The sequence below is a fragment of the Vanellus vanellus genome (genome assembly GCF_965231255.1).
Source record: "Vanellus vanellus genome assembly, chromosome: 5".
Lineage (NCBI taxonomy): Eukaryota > Metazoa > Chordata > Aves > Charadriiformes > Charadriidae > Vanellus > Vanellus vanellus.
The window spans coordinates 38,470,979-38,493,655 of NC_138910.1; the positions used below are offsets into that span (position 1 = coordinate 38,470,979).

General features: G+C 39.3%; 1 protein-coding gene across 1 annotated transcript in view; it reads right to left on the reverse strand.

The window, feature by feature from the left end:
* Positions 1-611: 611 nt before the first annotated feature.
* The window catches only part of LOC309672460 (nucleoporin NUP35-like), a gene marked incomplete at both ends in the record, with an annotated part of 61,409 nt that continues 39,343 nt past the window's right edge, over positions 612-22,677 (reverse strand). Inside the window, 2 exons of the mRNA XM_082483989.1 lie at positions 612-773; positions 2,091-2,203. Coding sequence (XP_082340115.1) covers positions 612-773; positions 2,091-2,203 — 275 coding nt within the window. The remainder of the gene's footprint in view (positions 774-2,090; positions 2,204-22,677) is intronic.

Below are 22,677 nucleotides of genomic sequence, written 5' to 3' on the forward strand. Positions count from 1 at the left end.
ATGCTATTTGTACAATCAGTTTCCAATGGTACGGTCCCAGCACACCAGTTATTGGTTTCCAACTTGAGAAACTCTGATTATAATAACCCTAACTGAATTCAAGCTTTGTTACAAGATCCTGTGCCTTGCACTGGTCCCACTCTGATCTTCTGTAACTCACTAAGAACACCTCCTTAGATGTCAGGAAAAGGCTTTCTTCTACTGTATATATATATATGTATATATATACATATATATATATATCAGGTATATATATATACCTGATATCCTTGATCCGAAGGGAGACTTCAAAGTCTTTTTTCATACAAATGACTAAAAGCTAAATAAAAATTATAAAATATTTTCTCCCATTTTCTTATTTTCCTCTTGTTCTTCAATGGCATTATCTAAATATCCACTAGTTCAGATGCTCCAAAACAATAACATGATTTAAGACTATATAGCCCCAAGTAGATTCACTGCTGAGTTCATTAGTGAATTGTTTTAACTGGCAATGAACAAAATTTTAAACAAGTAATTCCTAAAATTAGTAGCAGGAAGATTAAATATATACAATATTGTAAGAACTTCAAGTTCTTAAACTTGGAAGTGCCACTTACTTCTTCCTGCCATTAGCTGCACAAGCCAAGGGCCTCATTTGGATCAACTTCATCTCTGTAATGCATCTGCAACGTCAGCTGCCTCAGCCAGACCGATGAACCACTTGGCTTTATTAAGTTTCTTAGCCATTTCCCAAAACTTGCTACATAGTCTTTTGACAACTGTTCTGATTGCTGTAAAAACAGGTCATGCAATTTGTTAATACATAACATTTACTGCTCATTTGCAGTTCTGTGCTCTTGGGATTCGCAGGTGAGGAGCCTACGTTACAGGTTATGAAGCATTAAAATGGTGGAACCCTCCATGCATGGAGATCACTGTACAGGGCCCATGAAAATTTCATTAGGCAACACTATAGGAAGTCTAACTGTAGTTCAGAGTAATTTTAACTGTCAGTTAAAATCTCTTCCCATTACTACCCAAGACTGCCAAGAATTTCTGCTTGGACATCCTCTATTATGCTTTCTGGACCAGAGCCAAGCATCAAGAATCAAAGCCTCAAATCTTCCTCATTCTTTACATTTCCTTACTAAATAAAGATGAAAAACAGCAGTCTTGTTTTTACTACTCCAAATTCTTATTTGTTTCAAAATTGTTTGAATGCAGCAGGAGTTTATCATGAGGCTGTAAAATGCCTCTTGATCACTGGCTTCCATATTTTTTCCGACCTTTTGCAGTTCTAATTTGTGTCAAATTTCATAAGCCTGACATCAGATACAACTACATTGTTATTGGCAACAATGTTTTACGGGTGAGAGGGAGCTCTCTTTTTGTTGTTTTTGGCCAATTTCTGTCTACCATGGAAAATAGACATAAATGGGAAAATCCTGTATTACCCATCTACACTTGTTAACGGAATAAATCTCTGCTTCCTTCTCCTCAAAAACCTCACTGAAAACATCCCTTTTTCATGTCCTTCACACTCTTACTGATTAGACAGAATTTAGTGAGATTTTTCACTTGTGATACCCAACATGTTTATGTCCTGAAAATAAGGGGGGGGGAAGGGAATCCAAAGAGGACAAGGAGAAATACCATTGAAAACATTTTCCAGCTCACCACGTCTCATTTAAATTATTTGCCTTTTCATTGCTTACAACCACTTTGCCTATTGCATGAAAAATCTCAGGGCTCGCTTTGACTTTAGCAGCAACTTTGCTAAAGATTTCTTATTGCTGCTGTTATTCTAAATCTTAACAACTAGTTGAACTCTAATGCCTTTCTCTCCACTAATATAAAACCCACAATTATCTGGCAGTTGGCTTAAGGATTTAAATTTCTTATAAAGGCTTTGCTGTCAACTTTTCACATTAAGTTTGGGAATTAAATCCACCCAAAAAATAAAATATAAATATAGCCTTATCACCTTATGCAATGAAGTCAAATGATACAAATTATTTTCTTGCCATCCTTTTTGCACAAATAAATAGTCTGGAGTTCACAGCTCTGTTTCCAGTTCTCCTTTGACACAGGCAATGCCTGAGACTTACCAGCTGGAAGTCTGCCAGAGCTTTGAACTGTTCCTTCTCCTTCTTCTGGCTTGGTGAGTCAGCACTTGCTATTAAAGGTAAAGAATTACTGAAGAGGTTGTTTTCTTCAAAGCCTAAAAAGGAGGGGGGGGGCTGTGGATTTTTGTTTGCTTGTTTTGGGGTTTTCTTTTGTTGTTTGTTTGGGTTTGGTTTTCTATTTTTTGACCCTTGAACTGGTGTCTCTGACCTCCCTTGGGCTCCCTGGCCTTTTGTTGTGTATTTGTCTTTAAAGAAAGAGTATGTGTAGCATCAGATAAGAAAGGGGAGAAGGAAACTGACCAAAATTGAAACTTTCCCAAGAAAATCCAATAAACAGACATTTATAATGCAGATGTTTCTGAGCCACCTTGTTGAGCACCATTAAATTCACTTTTATGCTGCAAATTCACCATACCAAAACATCTGAGACATGCCAGCAAACTAAACCACAAAGGAGTTTCTGTCAACATACCCAAGCCTTCAAAAACTAGCTTAGTAACTGTTACTTATATTTTAAATCTTTCACAGACATAAACCAAACTTATTTGGTGCAATATATGCAAATGCGCTGTCAAATACTGGTGCCTTTCAGATTTCAAAGCACGTATTTTCTTGTGCTGTTTTCCACGTAATCTAGCCTCAAATAAAGGCATGAGTAATTTTGACTTGATTACACTATAATTATTCAAATATCTTTAATTTTATACTCTGGACTAATTTCCATATCCGTTGTTATCATTAAAAGAGATTGTTATAGATAATGTATTTCATGTATTTCCCCTAATTGAAAAATGCAGTTCTTGAACAATAACAGTTATGACAACAACAACAATCCTGTTTAAAGGCTACTTTGGAATATAGCTGTAATTACTGCAAACATAACCTATGGCAAGCCACCGCAATTAATAGCAGAGCAGAAGGACAAGCTGTCAATCGTTAACTTTGTCCTTTTTGCCTAGTTTCTGTTTCTTCACCATGATCCAATAGACAATGTTGGAACTTTGCCAGGGAGCTCACAAAGTAAGCTATATCCCAAGTAAATTTAGTGTAGTTGTCTTGTACTGAAGACACTCCAGAACCAGAACACCCCCAGCCGGACCTTCCAGCAATTGGTGACACCCAGCACAGCCCTGAGTCATGGTGCAGCATCACCTTCTCTATTAAAAGGTATGCTTTCCCCCAGTAACCTTTCTTATCGGTGGATTCTTGCTGAATATGGAAAGTGAGGAGGGGTAGAACAATTCACCAGAAAAAGTGCAGCTAGGACAAATGTAGACAAGAGTCACTTCTTCCCAAATCTCCCCCAAAATTAGGAAGAGAACCAAGAAGGAAAATGTCAGACAAAAAGAATCCATGGGAAAGATGAGAGAAGTGTAAGAAAGGTTAAAAAATGGAAGAGAAAATAGAAGAAATAGCAGAAAAGGAGAAAAGCAAATAAAAGAAGGGGAAAATTAACTGTGAGAAAAGGAACTACACACTGAGAAGAGGAAAACCAAAGGATAGGTAGAGACATAAAAGAGTGCAGATGCATGAATTTCATATTTGCCAAACACCAACACAGCCCTGAGGAAGAGGTTCAGGTGCCATGTACCAGAATAAAAGAGAGGATGGAAATACCAAATGAAATGATGAAATGAGAAGACAAAACAGTGTGAATACAGAGTGAGATTAAAAGCACTTCAGGGGAAAGACTGCCTTTTTATTGTGTACTTTTGCAGAAGTCAGTAGAATAGGATTTTTAGCATCACTCTTTTCTCCGAGTGCTACTTCAGTACAAATAATTAATAACAATAGCAGTCAAAATAATTCATAAGACTAATGACTTTACAAATTGTTTTGTGCAGTTCTCAAGGGTGAGGGCTCCTTTCCCCCAATTCACTATCCAAAAATCATCAGCAAACCTAGCTGCTTCTCTTGACAGCTCATCTTATCTTTCTCCTTTCTTTATTTCAGCTTGAATTATGGGTGAATTAATATATTTTCTACCTTATAAGTAGAGCCAAAGAAACCCCCTACAGTTAGCTCCGTGCTGAAGCTGACTGCATGTTGTGTTGAATTTGTAATGAACACCCTTCTACTGGCACTCGGCACTGCTTTTTCAAAGCCAAGTATTTTGGATAGGTAAATAACAAATGCTGGATTTGTCAGATCTCTGGAACATTGGCATTTTAGCATGGATAGTGCAGTGTCTGATTACCACACTACAGTGTTAATATCTCTTTTTAAATGTATGGTCTCAAGAAAATTAGTTTCCCTACAATCACATTTGATCATTAACTTATACTTACAAAATATGGACCAGTTCCAGCAGAGCCTACTCACTCTTCCTTCATACTGATGTTCTTCTCTTCCGTTACACACATTGGGCTGATTTTTTAGCAAGAACAAAACCGCAGAGAATGAAAGCCCAGAGACTATTATCTGATCTGGTTGCAGACCCGAGCTGTCTGGATGTGAATCCACAACAGTCTAGAAGCATGCATCCATGGCTTTCAGCACATGCCAACGGACCCACCTTCATCAGATGCACCAGTGTCTGCAGTGGTCTGCCAAGGTTCATCCTGTAGCACTGCACTTCTGGCAGTGAGCTGTCAGCTGAACATGGGAATGATCCTTTACGTCTGCTATCCATTGCACTGGTCCATTTTCTAGATATCCAACAGGACTGTATGTTGTGAGAAAAGAGACAATTGGATACTCTTAGTGTTGAAAGTCTTTTGTTACCCTTCTGGGAGCTCCTCCTAGTTTCTTACTATCTTGATTTCCAAGAAAAAATATTCTTCTGGTGCGATTTCTCAAAAAAAACGCCAAACAAAACCAAACACCAGAGCATATCATCACTTTCTCTTACAGCCCTTTTGAAGTAAAATAAGTGGACTAGCAAGGATTTCTCTTTACAGTCATGCCATTGTTTTGCATGTGAATGACTATCTTCCCAAATGCTCATTGTGAGATAGCACTGTTGTATTTCATCAGTGCAATTTTAATTTCTGTAGATGACATAATTGCAACTGAAGTAGAGCCAATACAGATTAAAAGGCAGGCAGGCTGCTAGACTGATCTTCTCCAGGATCCTTTCTCATGGTTGTCTCTATCCTTCCTCTGTTGTTACCTATTGACTAAGATGTAAGATTTAAGGGAAAATAGAAGGCAGTGGAGATTTGTACTTATAAGAATAAGATATCTTGTTTGCCTGTGCATTTTCCAATATTGTGGACTCTGAATTCTTGAAAAACTGGTGGACATATTTTAAGAGAATCCAGGAAGAAAAACTAACTCATGTCACCCTTGTACTGGTCTTACTAATATTTTATCTTTCTGCTAACGGCGATCCCAGCACATAATTATTTTGTAGAACTATTTTTTTTTTCTTTTCACAGAGAGACAAAGGGATCTGAAATGTCACCAATTCTATTCATAAGCAGAAGCCAAGAGAATAGATGGGGATCCATCTGTAGAGAAAGAGTTTCCTCAATTCATAGAAGTAACTTGAAGAGATTTAGAGGAATGTCACTGTGCTGAAGCTCAGCACACCCACTGACCTGTGCCGCCTCTGCTGCTCTGGGCCCACTACCACCACAAGAGTTTTTGGAAACTTAAATGCATGCATTTTTTAGTCACAGATTCATTATTTCTAAATAAAATCTCACCACTGCCTCTAAAGAACTCATTTTTGTGCTAGCAGCAACTACACTGCAATAGTATAAACTTGTACTAGTGAGCATGCTGATCATGTCTCAGCACATTTGAATGAGCAAGGCTCCCCTGTAATTGCAGTTTTGTTATAAATCCAATAAATAATAATGCAACATGAAATTACATTTGCTCTTTATGCTGCCATACCACATTATAAAATCATATGGAATGATTTGTCTAGTCTCAGACTAAAGAACCCACTCAGAAAGGTGCTCTCCAGTTTTTCCTTCTATGTTTCTAAATAGTATTCCCTAATACTGTTGGGAGAGCTAAAAATGAGCGGGGGGATGGGGAGGAAGTGTGTTGCCTAGGAGGCAAAATAGCCTCACACGTTCATAAAAATAAGTGAAAACAACAAATCTGCATCAACTTTCCTTAAATAACAGTAGTCACACCATGGCAGGTAGCAGTACTCACAGAGGCAGCTGGTCCGTATTGAAATAAGGAGGGGAAAGAGGAAAAAACAGAAACTAGTGTCCCTGAGTACTCATATGGTTTATTTTGTAAATGTCTCTAAATAGCTCCTACAATGCAGGACATAGGTTTAGACAAACCTATGACAGAAAAACATTTCCAACTTTTCCTACATCAAGAGAAAATATGATTTGTAGCAGCTTCTGGCAGTACTAACATAAGCTAGCACCAGTTATATCCAGCAAGTAATTTATAGCTAAGCCAGACTGACACTTCAAGGAGCACCTTTCAGCAACAGGGAGGAACTGATCAGTTTGAGGAATATTCTTAACACTAGAGCCGCTTCTTCACTTTCAAAACTATCTTCTGATGTAAACCTCCAGAGCGTGATTGATCTGACACTAGGTCCAACAGTCCTTGACAACCTCCCACGTCTGCTGTAGGCAGTAAGCAGCCAGTTGTCTGCTCTTCAGAGGTTCGGCAATTAACAATTCATTTTATCATGCAATATTAACAGCTGTAATAACAAAGTCAACCCGAGCAGTAGCAATATGAATAACAACAAAGGAAAAACCCAACTTGCAACACCCAGAAGACAATTAAAAGGGGCTGGTTTCTTCAGAAAAGTGGAAGTTGGTGATTCAGAGATGAAAATAGGGAGAAGGAGAAGAGCTGCCTCCCCACGTCAGTTCTGGGCTGAGGAGACACAACTGGTTTGATTTCTTTGAAACCTAGCCCCAAAATACATTTGCATTCAAGGCAAAACAGGTCCACATACCAATCCTACAGCTCCCCATACACATCACATTGCCCAGCCATGGTAAAGGTGCCGCATACAGAGACCACCACCTTTACCCCAGCCCCTGGCCTGCCTCACTGGAAGTGAGGTTGCCAAAGTGAAGTGACCTGTTGGGAAAAAAAATAAAGTGGGAGTAGAAAAGCTTGGCCAGTTGGCTCAGTAGATTGGATCACTTGACCCTTAAACAAAAATCACAAGGAGAAAGGGACTGAACATGCCACAGATGGCCACAAAGACTTCACTTGTGCCCTGGTTTCTATTGCAATTACATTAACATTTTTCTTTTTTAATTTGGCAAAGGTTTTAATAAATTATTGATAGGGAAGGATGTTTCTGGTAGTTATATCTTTGGGCTGAAACAGCCAGGGGCCTGAGCTGAAGAAGAAGCGGCAGACCATACTCCAATCCAACCCATGCCAGCAACAAGCAAGATTAACTCCTCAGTGGAACAAAAGACACAAAACGAGGGGGTTAATTTTACATATCGATATAAATATAGGATCACACAGCTGCAGATACAGAACTACCTTTTTCAAAAAACAAATGTCCAATTTACTTAGCCCACTGTAGAGCTCTACAGGCATTCTTATCTTTTTTCACAACCTGAACTCCTACTGGAAATTATTCATGCAGACCAAAACCGAACTGAATGCAAGTGATCTGCATTGCAGATAAGGGAGCTAAAAGACCTGTTTGGGAAGGAAAAGTTTAACTGATTGGCTAAATTACTTGACTTAAATACTTGTCCCCAAAGATTATATTATTTAATCCTGTTGATATTTGCGTGGTGATAGCTGGGTTTTATACTTTAATCTGTCTGAATTAAAGTGAATAAATTGGGTGATAAATCTTTAAAAATCAAGCTGGACCTCCTATCTCACTGATTTTATCTTTCCTTTGGGACTCAATGCTATTTTGATTAAATACTTGCCCTTTTCTCTGAATTCCATATTATACCAAATTCATTACGATGATTGCTGTAATCTGTGTAGCCCTAACTGTAAGCGTCTTCAATAAATCTCTTCTGCTTTGTTTCTGCCAGGGTCTGTAATGGCATCAGGACAGGTAGGAGAGGACAGTCTCAGGCAAGACCCAGCCTGTGAGATCACCTTTCCCATCCCACCCCTGCTCCAGTTCTGGTGGAGTGGAGGAGCCACGTTGTCACTCATGGTGAAGGCCCTACGAGTGTTATAAAAAAAAAAGACCCTGACCTTTTTGTAAAACCTACAGAGATCATAATAGCAATAACTTACTCCTCTAAGATATATGCAAAATGCCAGTTTAATGTTGCGTTGAAAGGAAGAAAAAGAGAGGGGGATTTTGTGAATGCAGTAGATATTTCAGTTAGAAGAAATCAGCTTTATAAAAACCGCAGAGTTTCAGAAGGGGAAATCTTAAAATATTTTCCATTAAAAAATTAGTTAATATTTATTTAAATAATTACAAGGCTAACTCAGTTGTCATCAGAAAAGTTATTTAAAACTAGCATTCTAAATCAAATCCTTAAAAAGAGACAGAAGGGGTCCTAGTCCCGCAGCACTGCTGCTTAGTCAAAGCATTCAGAATTCAAATCAGACTACTAAATGCAAAAAGATAAAGAATAATGCACAGTGATTACTCTTGTTCACTGCTTCCAGCTTTGCTTTACAAATATAAAACATACTTAAAATTCTGGCACTGTATTATCTCTGAAGTTACTACTTGTTTATAGTGAAATCCTGGATATGCTTTTCTAACCATAACTGGGGTGTGGTAAAAAATTGAGCTTAAGTGACAATGACAGGCTTAAAATTATAAACATAGGATGCTTTGTATACAACAATGCATAAGTTTTATCACGAAATAATGGGCTGTATACACCTCTGTCTCCTTTGCTGAACAGATAATTCAGCAGTGCTACTCCTAAACCTTAAACCCAAATAATATAGGTAAATAATCTGTTTAATTTAATAATTATGAGTTTCCCTGGGGCATTAATATGTGAGATTAAAATACTTGATTTCTGAGTATTAGAAGAGTATCTAATAAGTAGCACAACTCTGCAAGCCTCTGACTTGGTTTTACTTTTCCTGACTAACTTTAATCAATTGCTGCAGTCACTGATCCATGTTCGTTGCACTGTGTGTAAAACAGCAAGTGCCTTTTGCCTCGCTGCAAAGTGTGGGAGGGAAAAAAAGAGTCTGTGCAGCAGAGAAGTCCATAAACGTCCAGTAGGCTTAAAAAGCAAGAATGCCTGCCGCAGTCATGCTTGACAAGTTGGAAGGCAAGGGTCTGGTAACAGACTGGTCTGTGATGACTTCCACAAACAAACGTCTTGTGCTCAAATTCCCAGGAGGAGAGTAAAATGAAACAATTCCTCAAATTGTTATTCACAAAAGAGAAATCCAGACAATCTGCAGCAACCTGCATTTCACAGCCATGTGGGCATAACACTGACCAAGGAGAAAAAATACAGGGACTGCCAGCCAAGGGGCCAAATGGCAAAGAAAGACAGGACATGTGTCCCAGGGAACAACCAAGAAATGAAGCCAGGCTCATTTACGCACTGGACAGCCCATTTAGGTACTTTATGCTTACTTGCACTGAACGCCAAGTGTGCCTTCATCACCTTATTATTCCTTATTAACGTTGCCCCATTATGCCACGTGAGAGGAAGATTCTTACCCGTTTAAGTATCGCTAAAGCTCCAGCTATACTGCGTATCTATTTGCAGATCTTCCAAGGAACAAGAAACCAGATGCTCGGGGGAAGGAAGCACTCCTGTGTGTTCATGAAGACCACACAGATTGGCCACATGTAGTTATCTTTGACATAAATTCTAGTGCTGCTTCTAGTCTAGAAGACAAAACAGAAGGAAAGACAATGGTGACTTGTCTTATTAAAGAAGGACTGACTGAAGAGATTTATCAGATTTTGATTACTGGAGCATCAGGTATTGATTCTATCTTCATGCAGACAAGACACAATGTATGAGCTTCAGGATTTGACTCAGCAATAATTACACATTGAGAAGTGCATTGGTTAGGTTTTTAAAGTATTTTCATAGTTTTCCTAAGAATTCCAGCATTATGGACTACAGCCTCTTGGCAAAAATTGTGGAAAAGCTTATACTCTGAGTCAATTAGGCTCTCAACATCTCCAATCAAAAAGTCTTTATGCTGTATTAATGTAGCACTCTGCTTCTCACCAAGGATTATCAACTTGGACAAAGCCTTGTGCTAATCCAATTACAGAGTTTCCAGTTTAGACCAGGTCTGCATCAGAATGGTTTAAAATGCAAGCAAAATGCAGCCCAAAAAAAGACCACATAGGTCTTAAAGGTGCTACAAATGTAAATTAGTTAAGCATAAAAAAAAAAAGCTAGGGAAGACTCATTTTTCTTTTGCTTTTATAAATTTTATTAATCAGGATCAGTCTAGCAGGGAAGCACTTTCAGAAGGCACATCAGTCAGCAAATCTGACATTGCTTCTCAGTGAACGACCAGGTTGATGTTATGTTGCAAATTAACCTCCAGTATGGCAAATGAGAAACTCCCCAACTCAGAAATAGTCATGGAATTAAAGACTGACTAATGGTTCAAAACTCAGTAACATCACATATTCTGTAACAGCCTACAAGACGTGGCAGATGCATTGCTCTGCACTCTCATGTCTGTGCCACAGTGATATTTTCCAGCTAAGACACATCATACTCCTTGACTTGTCACTGATAACCAAAGGAGTTGCATCAGTGCCTGCTAAACTGAAAGATTTCTATAAAATTACAAGAGCTATATTTCCTCCTACAAGAACTAAGCCCACTGCTTCTTCAATGCTTCCACCCCACAGCAGCCTAAAAAGGTAGTCTTTGAACTCTGGATGTGAACTTGGACCCCAGTACTCATATTTGTTAAAATGAACACTAAGTGGCCTATGGCTGATTTACCACCAAAATCCAGCAGGCACAAGAAAGTAGGTAGGTTGGTATTAAATTGAATCTGATTGCATTTCCCTGGGTTTCCCAGAAGCATTTCACTCACATTAGCGCTGCATTCAGGAGCCCACAAAAGGGAGAGCTAGAAACACAATTTTAAGAGATTTAAAATATTTATAGACTGTGGTTTCATGATTACAATAAAACCTATTGCACTTTTGGGGCATCTCTGTTGTTCGTGTCTTCAGCTCTATGAAGAGTATTCAATTATTAACAGGAGATGGGCAAGTAATTTAATGGTTCTTTTAAACACCATGAGCAAATTGTTGAAGCAAGCCCATCTAACTCTGGAAGGAATTTGTGCATGCTCTTCTAGACACAGTTGATTCTTATCTCCAAAGACAACATGATTTTCTCCTTACTCATCACTTCTGGCTCTAAAGCTAAATATCTGTAGCTTACTCAGAAATGGAGTAAAAGAACAGAGAAGAAGCATCTGCTGCAAGGGATTCAAGCCTCTGTAGAGCTTTACAGCTCAGATTCCTCAGTGTGCTTTTTTCAACACTGCAGACTCTCAGAAGTCTTTACAAACTGGTGCACACATTTTAAGAGAATCAGAGAGGGAAAATTAATTAATATCATCTTTGTACTGCTCTGTTACTAAGATTTTCTGTTACTGTGATTTCTGCTAACTGTGACCCCTACATACATACATATATATATTTGTAGGGCTTTTTTGTTTGTTTAGGGTTTTTTGAGTAAGAGTTGTAAAGGTTCCTGGGATGTGATCAACTCTGCTCATAATCAGAAGTGGTATCTCAGGCTGTTCTGTAGAAAGCTGGTCAAAAGCATTTTGGCGTACAATTTCCAGCACCAAATTAACCCTTTGATTTTGTATGAGAAGGGCTGCATCTAAAACAAATAGGCAGACCATTGATCTATCTGTGGAAAAAGCAGTCCTCTAATTAATTGTAACTAATCATTATTAAGTGGAAATAGGGATGTCATGCCTGGCACTGGTTATTAACATCAGGAAATAACTGTTGGGGGTAGAAGGGAACTGGTTTTAAACCACCAACTGGTTTTCAACTGCAAACATACTAGGAACTGACCTACTCTTCTACAGACACAACCTTAAGCAACTCTTGTTTCTTACAGGAGGCAGAGGTGCTGAACCCCACTTTTTCAAATGCTGCGAGAATCACAGGTGACAGAGACTGCATTCTTCCATTTATGGGGATGAAGCAAAGTCACGGCTTCCCTAAAAATTTGGTTCTGTTTTCAGAAGTGTTTATCAGGAAAGAGGAGGCATTACAGAAATGCATATAAAATTCAACTGATTTCCTCAGCAAAAAAGTACAGAACCTGTATATTTTAATTTCTAAAATACATTTTTTTAAAATGTTAGCTTCAGATCAGAGCATATAAAATTACTTCATTTCATTTCAACCCAAAGGAAACCTCAAGAGCTAAAAATTTCTGTACCTAAAAAGAAGCCCATTGCACCATCTGATGGACACTTTTTAAACCAAGTTCTAAAAAAGACAACACTGTCTACAGATACAGGCTGCTTATTTCACACCCTGAACTCAGGCAGAAGCACTGTGTCAAAATGCAGTAATTGCAAGCATTCAAAATCATTCTGAGACTCAAGATTTCTGCTAAAGGTAAAAGTGAAGCTTGTGTTTACCAACACCAAGGGTAACGCTTCTGAGTGCTTTCTGTTTTGATATGACAGCCTAGTATAAAGGATGAGCGAGTTCCACAAACTACATTCAGCCATACATCTGCAAAGCAGAAGGCTGGCTTGCAGCAGGCTTTTTTTTTTTTTTTAAAAGTAATTGTCATAATTCCCGCTGCTGTAAACGTTTCCCCATCCCTTTGAGAGGTTTGTACATGCAGCTTGTACCAACCAGCAATGTATCTAGTAGGTGGCAGATATAAACAATTTTTGTATAAGTTTTAAAATATGAAATTGTTAAAATCTAGGGGTTTAGGAAATCAGTTTTACAAGTTCACTGGCAGGTCTAGAAGAATTTATATAAACTTTTATTATGATTGTGTCACAAAAAATCCTGGGTCCTAAAAAAAATAAAAATCCTCAAGCCCTGCAGATAACATGAATCCAGATAGGATCCTGAATGTGAATCCTAAATGGGCTATATGGCTATATAGCCTGACTCCAGGAATAAAACCACTTCTGTGATGGAGTTTATTTTGATTTTTTCAGATAAAAATTCAGCTGATTTCTAGTCCACATTTTGATGTTGGTTTTAACCAGTAAAACCCTACACAGCTTGAAACTTCCAGGCCTGACACAGCAATACACTACATCAATCCATCCAAAATGCCCAAACATCTTATTTTAAAAAGCACAAAGGGGAAGGAGGGGAGGAGGAGTAGTATTAGGCTTTTGCATTTAAATTTATATGGCTGCTACATTTTGGCTAGAAGTTCACTTCAGACACAACTTTTCAGCTGACAGAAGCAGTGATCACACTTTGAATTCCATAAAAATGGGCCTATCACCTGCTTGTTCATTTCATGCCTTTTCTGTCCCTGAATGCTTTCTCAGCAAGTCTGAAAAGACATGAAGAAAGTGTAATTACTATATTCACAGGTTTTACATTTAATTTTGGAACTCTGAGAAGCAGGTATTAAAATTTAACACAATTAATGAGGATGAGGAACAGAAAACCTGCTGAAGAACTCCCAAAGACCACACCATAAAGACTGAATTTCCCTGTAAAACAGGTTAGGCATCACAGAGATTGATGCTGCATATAAAGCAGGGATGGTTGGCACGTTTGGAATTTCCTCCAATATTTCTTCCTTGCATCTGTCTTTCTTGTCCCTAACCCAGTGGTCAGGGACTCAAATAAAGTCAGTTTCTGCTCAAGCACCCCATTATTCTCCTTCTAGACTATGGAGAAGTCACAGTTTCACCAAAACCACAGGTATAAAACTCAATAGCTCTGTACTGGCCAAATAAATAACTGAACAGTGCTAAGTAATACCTTACACCATTTTTCAGTGACAGCAGTGCCTGCAAGGTACATTTCCTTTGCTCTTGGTGAGAGGGGCTCTGTACAGGAAGAAGAGCATGCTGCCTGGCAATCCCAGGCCATTCTAGAAGATGTCAATGAAAATAATCTCTTCCAGCCACAGCCTGTAATTTTATTCACCTACAGTTCAGCTGACACCATTGCCCTGGATTCCTCCTCCTTGTTAGAGATTAAAATGGCTGAAGTCAAACATGAAATACTATTCTATTTCAAAAATCTGTTTGGGAATTCAAAACCCAGGGACAACTGGACTCTGCAATAGCTCTTATACCCTACTGACACTTTAAAATCATTTCCTCCCTCCAGTCTCAGCAGTAAAAACAGCTTTAAAACATTTCTCTATTCTTAATGTAGTTCACTGATTTCTGCTGAGTGCCTTTGCCCTCTCCTCCCCTCCTCATTCAGTTGCTGCAAGTTCACAGGCAGCGAAAGAAGTTAAAGCAAGAAACATCCAGGAAAAACTGAAACCCTATCTCGCTCTGCCTCACGCAGACAAGGCAGTCACAAAAATCATCCTGAAAATTCAAGTTTCCATAATTTTTCAAGTGCCCCCTTGAGAAACTCCCTAGTAATCAAATCAAATCCAGTTCCTAGATCTGCTGGAACTTATTAAGAAACACCTCTGCCACCACAAACAAGACGAGCCCTCTGCCAACTGTTTCAGTGGAGAATTTGTTGGCTATGGGTCCTAACTGGCTTCTCCATAATCTAGTCCTGACATGTACTGCATATATGGAGAGGTCTCCAGAGGCTGAAAGACTCTACTGCTTCCAGGGTTTACAAGACTGAGGGCACTCAGAAGGGATTTAGACACCCAACCAATATTGAACAGCAATGAATCAGCAGTCAGTAAGTGCAGGACCTCTAGGAAATAAACTGGATAGAAATGAGTGATTATCATTGCAAGCATCCTTTATCCTGACATCCCTTACACATATATGAGAATACATGGATACAGCTTAGACACTAATATGACTGAGGTAGAAATCATAGCCAGACAGAATAAAACACAAAGTAGTTTTGGCTGCTCTGAGCTGACAAAGCATTGGTTTGGGCTTATTAAATAAGTACTCAGCTGGGAGGCTGGAGAACTGGGCTCCCCATTCCTGCTAATGACTTCATGCCCTAAAACGAAAGTATTAAGTACACAATGTATTTAATTAGAATAGACATCACCGTGGATATGGATGTAAAAAAACCCACTTGACTCTCAGCATGCAGCACTGTTGCTGGAAGACAAATTTAGAGCTAAGGATAATGGGGAAATACAAAGAATTACAGCTCTACTGCACATAACTGCATCCCTAACTGCTCAAGAGAGACTGGAGTACCAAGCACTGCCCAGTTATCTGGAGAAAAAGATACTCATTTTCTCTCACATTTGTTCTGTCTGCTTGCCAAGAGTTTGCACGCCATTTCCACATGGATTTCCAGACTTTTCAGTCTTCTTATATTTATATATATATAAATATATATATAACCTCAGTGCCTTCAGTAAGGTGTTTGGAGCTCAGACCTGGAGGGGAGCCAGCTTCCAGAGGTTGCAACACATGCAAAAGACGCCCGTGGTGTTTAAAGATGAAGGATGAAGTCCATCTACTTAATATAGGGCTGCATTTAGCTGTAATTCTCTATTGGACTTTAATATAAACATAATATACACACATATGTATGATACATATATTAAATAAATATGTTTTTAAACACAGAACTGGTATTCTCAGCAACAGAAGAAAAATTCCTCACCAGACGATTTCTTCCAAAGAAAAAAATATACTCAAAGGCATCAAAAGACCATTGAAATAATGAAAAATCTCAAAGTGGTTCCAGAAAGAGATGTACCGAGTGCTCGGTCCCTGTGAGGGAACAGCAGGTTTGGACCCTGTTTCATCGTTGGGGCACGTATGCATTGCTGCACTTTTGACAGATGGCCAACAACCAGAGCCATTGTTTGAACCCTTTCAGTCATGCTTTGGTTGTCACTAACCTAGAGGAACCAAAGCCATAAACATGCTATTACAATAAATCATCTACTGTTTTCATGAGGGAACCTCTATACACAAATAGACTGAAGAACAACGCAGACGGAAGGTCATATTGCTAGAGCAATGTAGCTGATGATATGCTATTTTCCACGCACCAAATGGTAGCTATTTTTTTTGCCAACTCACAGGCATTTGGATAAGACACCTTATTCTATCTTGTGATATAAAGCCATTTCTAATCACTTACCCACTAAAGTATGGTAAAACAATCAATGCAATTAAGATTAATTATTCTGTTAGTGTGAAAAACAGTGTCCAAGACCTTTATATTATAGCTTAAGAACATCAAACATAAAAAGCAACTCAGGAGTCCTCTCCAGAGGACAAAACCTTCCCTCTTCTCATCCAGCAAAACAAAAAAATGAAATAAACTAACTGACTTTCTTCCAGAAATGGCTCCCCATACTGCCATTATTTAATCCTCAAGGTGACCTGATTTAGGCTGAAAGTACCAAGAGATTACCAGGAGGAGGAACAAAAATAGCACAGAAATGGTATGTGCCATTCTCCTGAGACTCATGAACAGGAAGGACAAGGACAGAATCTTGCTGTCGGTTCAAGCAAAAGAAAAAAAATATAAAAAAAAGGAAAAAAGTAGCAGAATCCAAGCCTCCTCCACTTTCCAAAGTATAAACTTCCAGCCTCCCAGCAAACCAGGTCTTGTGAACAGATAGGCTTTGCTTTCTTTAACAGAAACTTTAGCAGGATTTTAAATTAACCTACAGATTTAAGAAAGTGTCATTTTCTATAGTTTTGCTGAAGCGTGGGAAGGAATTATGAATCATTTCAGAAAATGATTAGCATGGTCTGAATTCTTTGTATTTAGATCAGGAAGCAAACATAATAAAAAATGCCCCAAAGTAATCACTCCCCGAGAAAGGCTTTCTGTTGAAGCTTAACATTTGTTCCTTTTAGAATATCCAACACAGATTCCTCTTCAGACGTCGGCCATTGAAGGAAGAGCCCCTGACCCTTTGATCCCTCAGCTTTTATACTGAGCATGAGGCAGATGGGATGGAATACCCTGTTGGTCGGGTTTGGGTCACCTGTCCTGTCCGCTCCTCCCTGCAGGTGGGACCCCACTATGCTTTTCCGCTTCCGACCCTCCAGCGGGGCAAATAACAAAGTTGGTTGGCCTTGGGTGTTATAGCAATAAGCATAAGCAGGAGCCTCTCTGCATACCATGCCTGGGCATCAGCTATAAACAATTGGTCTTATCACTCTGAGAGAGTGAACGCTGACTGCACAATATGCAGTTAATTTCAGTTGTTAGAAGAGGCCCAGCTGAGAGGCGAAGTTACTGAACAAAATTGGTTCTGTTTTACTTCAAACCAGGACAGGAACACAACAACCATAGTGGCAATCACTTGTTGAAAGTCTCTTTTCTACCAGAACCACTGATGTCAAGAAGTGGCAACAATTGTGACTTTGGCAGTATCTTAATATCTGGTTTGTTTTGATTTCTAGAAGATTGCCCTTCCTCTATTATCATAGAAATGGAGAAGACAGAATAGGAAGCCAAAGAGAGACGGCAGATGGAAACAGACCTTTTGTATTCCTCAAATGTAAGGTGTTCAGTAATCAAAGAAACAATTTTTTTTTTCTTTGCTGCTACACAGCCAAAAAAGTAGATCAGAGTAGAAAGGCAATATGGCAAGATCTGTTTTTCACTTCAACAGGAGGTTGCCTCACCTTCCTGTGCACAACGATCCCCAGGAAAAGTATATAGTGCTCTTGATCTCCAGCAGTGAGAGTACATGTAGTAAGCTATTGCTCTCACCTGTCACCTTAAATTATATAATGAGCATAGCAGAATTTGATGATGTCTATAGTACATTCATGCATGTGTAGAGGAGTCTGAGTGTTAGGGGTAGTCCTATGTAGACCTCCCAGGAAAAGTCTGATAGAGAATTACAGGCAAACACAGCCCTACATTAAGTAGTTGAGCTTTGTCCTTCATCATTAAACACCATGAGTCTCCTGACCATGTAGTAGGACCATGGGAAACTGGCTCCCCTGCAAAACAAGCCTGTGCGGATCACACTCCCAATACCTCACTGATCACCCTGCTATGCCCCACATCTAACAGTGTATTGCTGCTGGCGACAGTGCTTCCAGTGCAGAAAAGGTACTGACAGATGGCAAGTTTCTATGTACAGTGCTCTGCCCACTCGTCATTTGAACTTGATTTAAAAAATCCAGAAGAAAGAAAATGAATGAATGCTTGCCATAGTTATACCAACAAAATAGAATTTACAAAATGCAGAAAAATGTATGTACTTATCTGCTTATGATTGCACTGAAAGTAGTTGGTTTTGTTTGTTAAATGCATTAAAAGATTACATTTAGGCATACTGCAGAACTTGCTAGCCAGCATAATCATTCAAGGAGAAGCTTGGAAGGAAATAGTAGGTAATTCCATCTTTGCTTTCTTTTTTGCAGTATTTTTACAAAACAGAAAACAATCCTTTGAGAACATCCTGAAATCCAAAACCAGACATAACTTCCCTAAGGATTAAATCAGGCTTTAGATACGTACACACTGTTCACTCTGACTGCTTTTCATAAACATCTAGGAGGGTAACAGCCCTTAGTGAAGGGGTTTAACTATATTTAGACCAGATTTTGTGAAATAGAGTGCAAGTTCATAGTAAAACTGATTCTGAGATCCAATTCTCCAGATAGAGCATTGATTGTAGTCTTATTTGCAGCAATAATTCCACAAAAGCCACTTTGCTCCACTGATTTGTGAAACAAGTTCAGAGACTTCAGAACAGGTTTTCAAATAGATGAATATGAATCCTGCACACTGCCCTCATGTCGACATGGAGAGGAGGATTTCTCCACTAATTACAAGAAAGCTTGGTAAGTCAAAGCAGATGATAGTTATGCTACTAAGGAAATCATGTTTATATGAAGATTTTCATTTGTTTGTGGAATTTCACAGCTATCCATATCACAGACATTTTTAATACAGACAGATACGCACATCAAGAGTAGGAAGGATGAGCCTCAAAGATGTGTTCACAGCTGGCACACACTGGCACTTCCATCCTGCTGTGGTCTTCTACCCTATTTGCTTAAATCATCGATGTTGGAAGACAAACAAGCAGTGCACAAAATGGAACCCTTCCAAATTGCCACTTCTTTAAGAACAACTGCTGTTGATGAAGCCTGATCCATTTAAAATTAAAATCTAAGTTGATTGTAGCAGATCAACCTCTGCACACTACAGGTAAAATACATGTATGTACCTTTCATTTTTTCATTTATCATTATGTACCACTTCAGTGTACCATAAAAAAACCCACAGCATGTATCATCAGCACATTGTCATCAGAAAAATTAAGTATATACTCAGGAGAAAGGAAAACGTGGTTAAATGATGGACTTCAGCAAGGCAAGCTGTGGTGAACACTGCTGCTGTAGGTCAAGTTGGTACAGCTTCGGCTACCCACCCTCCAGTCTGCAGCATCACCAGTGCAGAGAGGACATGAAGTCCCTTTCACAGGGCAGAGCTTTTGCTCACCTCGGATGAAGCAGTTCCCATTGAAATGCAGGACTATGAGCTAGATCATGTCTGTCGTGGGGACGGAAATACTCTGCTGAAGGGCAGTAACGTCTCAAACTGCCACAGCTGCTCATTCGGTGAGCATGAGCCCTAAATCTTCACACTGTACCTCGAGGATTAGTCCAGCTTTACCACTACATTGTCTGAAACATGTCACCTCTTTACATCTTTTTTTTCCCCCCGTCCCTTCTGTTCATCTCATGCATTTTGATTTGCCATTGGTGGAACGATGGTGGACCCCTCAGTCTGGTTTAGCCCATAGTGCTGCTATAACAACAACAAAAAAATTCTTAATGATAGTTATCACAAAAGCAAATATGCAGGCAGTAAAATGAATGATTATCCTAATATGAATATTTGTTTGTTTGGTGCTTCTAAGTAGAAAAGGACTGCTTAGAAATTACAATAGCCACAACCAAAAATCAGAAAGCATACATATTTGAAATCTAGTTACTGAGTAAGAGTCAGTAGCCATTAAGTCCTCCTCACAGATCCTCTGTTCAGGTTAACTCCTGGCATCAGTGGATTTGCACCACAAGAAGCTTCCTGAGAGCAGGAACAGGCTTCTAAGCCAGGTATGGGTTTTTTTTAACTCTTCCAAGAATTACTAAAAATTTAGAGTTTAATGCCTTCTTAGTCATTGCTTTATTATGCAACATGAAGTGTATCTACTTCTTTTACTTGCAGGTTTCTTCGTAAAAGGGAGGAAATTTGGTCAAAAATAACCTATGTATGAATTTCTGCTCTTCGGTATGCAGCTGAGTCCCTGAGTGTGATAAAGAAATAGCTAAGAGAGAAATTCAACCATGAATTTGTTATTTCATGGAGCTATATATACCCAATTCCTTAGCAGTTACAAAAGTTTATATTTTATTTTAATTGGAAGGGCAACAAAATTCAGAACAGCATCCTTAAAATATCACCATGGGTATTTGTTCTCTGAATCAGGGGGCGCACGGGGGACAGGACGGGGGGACAGGACACACGCCCTATAATGAACTACCCATTTTGATCCAGGCAGTATCCACTGTGTTTCTTTTTCCTTAAACACACAGAAACAAAAATAAATGGCCCCACTGGACAGTAATTTTCCTCTTTTCTAAGGAACTCAGAGACTAATATGTCACTTTCAGACAAAAGAGACTTGGGCTGCAGGCTTTTTCAACACACAGAAAATGGCTCTGTTACTTCTGGGATTTTGTTAAGAAGGCAGCCTGCCTCTTTCTATTTCTCTCTTAATTTTGTTGTTTCAAAACACTCAAACAAGCAAACAATTAGCTCAATGGACTACTACTGATTACAGTCTCTTCGGAAGGAGTGAAGCATGAGGTCTTCAATTGGAGAGTGACAGACCTGAAGCTTCCAATAAATACCAGAAAGGGGAATACTGTTTCACCACCAACAGCCCTCTCCTGAGGTCTTTCTGTAGCTAAGGTCTCTACCTCAAAAAGGCTGACAAACATAAAAACCTGGTGGCAATCCTCTCCTTCACAGATAAGTATTTCTAACCACGATGGAACTACACAGCAAAATGCCTTTTCGCCTCCACCACCATGCCCACTTCTCAGTATTTTTTGTGCTAATTTTAACCAGCTAGCAAAAAGGTTTTCAAAGCTTAATTTTTAAACGTTTTTGTTTGTTTGAGGATGCCATCGTTGCTGTTGGAAAAAATACTTTTGCCAGATTGCTATGCTGCTTCAGGGCTCTCCTCTCCTGTTTGACAGAGGCCTGAGGCTATAGACTGAGCGCTCGCTCTCTGCCTCTCTCTTCAGGACTCCAACAAGCTCTTGGTTTCACAGTGTAACACCTCACCACCCCCCTCCCCTGGCTAGCTCCTCTTATAGCTGGGCATGGGGCACGGGGTATGGAATACCTGCTTCCCCTGCCGGCTCCTTGGAAAAATTAGCCCCATCCCTGCTGGAACCAGGACAGTCTTGAAACCAGAACACCGGGTTTTGCTGTGGATTATTATGGTGAAAAATTCAGAAGGAAAAATGCACACTACCAGTGCTTTAATCTCTTTTGCGAACTGCTATCCCTACACATGACTCATTCGGCTATCCCTACACATAGAATCATAGAATCATAGGGTTGGAAGGGACCTCTGGAGATCATCTAGTCCACCCCCCTGCCAGAGCAGGGACACCTTAGAGCAGGTTGCACAGGAACCCGTCCAGGTGGGTTTTGAATGGCTCCAGAGATGGAGACTCCACCACCTCCCTGGGCAGCCTGTTCCAGTGCTCTACCACCCTCAAGGTACCCTCCTGCCCCCCACCCCAGTTCCTGTATAGACTGGCGGGAGAGTATGCATGGAAAGGAGTTCACTCAATCTTCGCACACTACACAAAGTCCTTACTGAGCAAATTAACACCACAAACTCTTTGGCCAGTTTAGCTAATAGGGAAGCTACAGATGTTATAAAGCGAAAAAGAATGAGCCTGGTGCATCTACTTGGTGACAGGTCACAGCAGATTCAATTTCTGTAATAGCAAGAGTATTTTAGACTTAGATTAAGAGGCTTTCATAGCCTTTATGTTTGCAGCACAGAACATGGAGTGAACTGATTAATCTTCATCAAATAGTAGGTAGGACAGCGAACAAAAGAATAGATAACCTCAATTTTAAAGCTGATTGTTTTTCCTGGCCTTATTATAAACTAGTCGCTCCTAACCTGGAAAAATCACAAGATCGTTTGATGTCAAACTTTAACAAGAATGCCTTATAGTACTCATCTATTAAAAAATTTAATGAAGTTTAATTAAAAACTGTCTGCCTATTTTCTGCACCCATGCTTCTGCAGAGCAAGCACTGGTATGTCTGTTCGCATGCATAAGATGGGAAAATGAGCTTTGAAAAGAATGGCTATGGGATTGCATCTACCACCATTCTAAATAAACTCCAAGTTTGCAGTAGCTGGAGTTTGTTATCCTCTAGATTAACTGGACAGAAAACATGTAGTTTAAGTTGCATCTTTATAGTGAAAAACATCTATACAGATTTGCTATTCTTGTTAACCCCTGATATTCTCTGACACAACACTGACTGAACTGGCTATACATACCATGT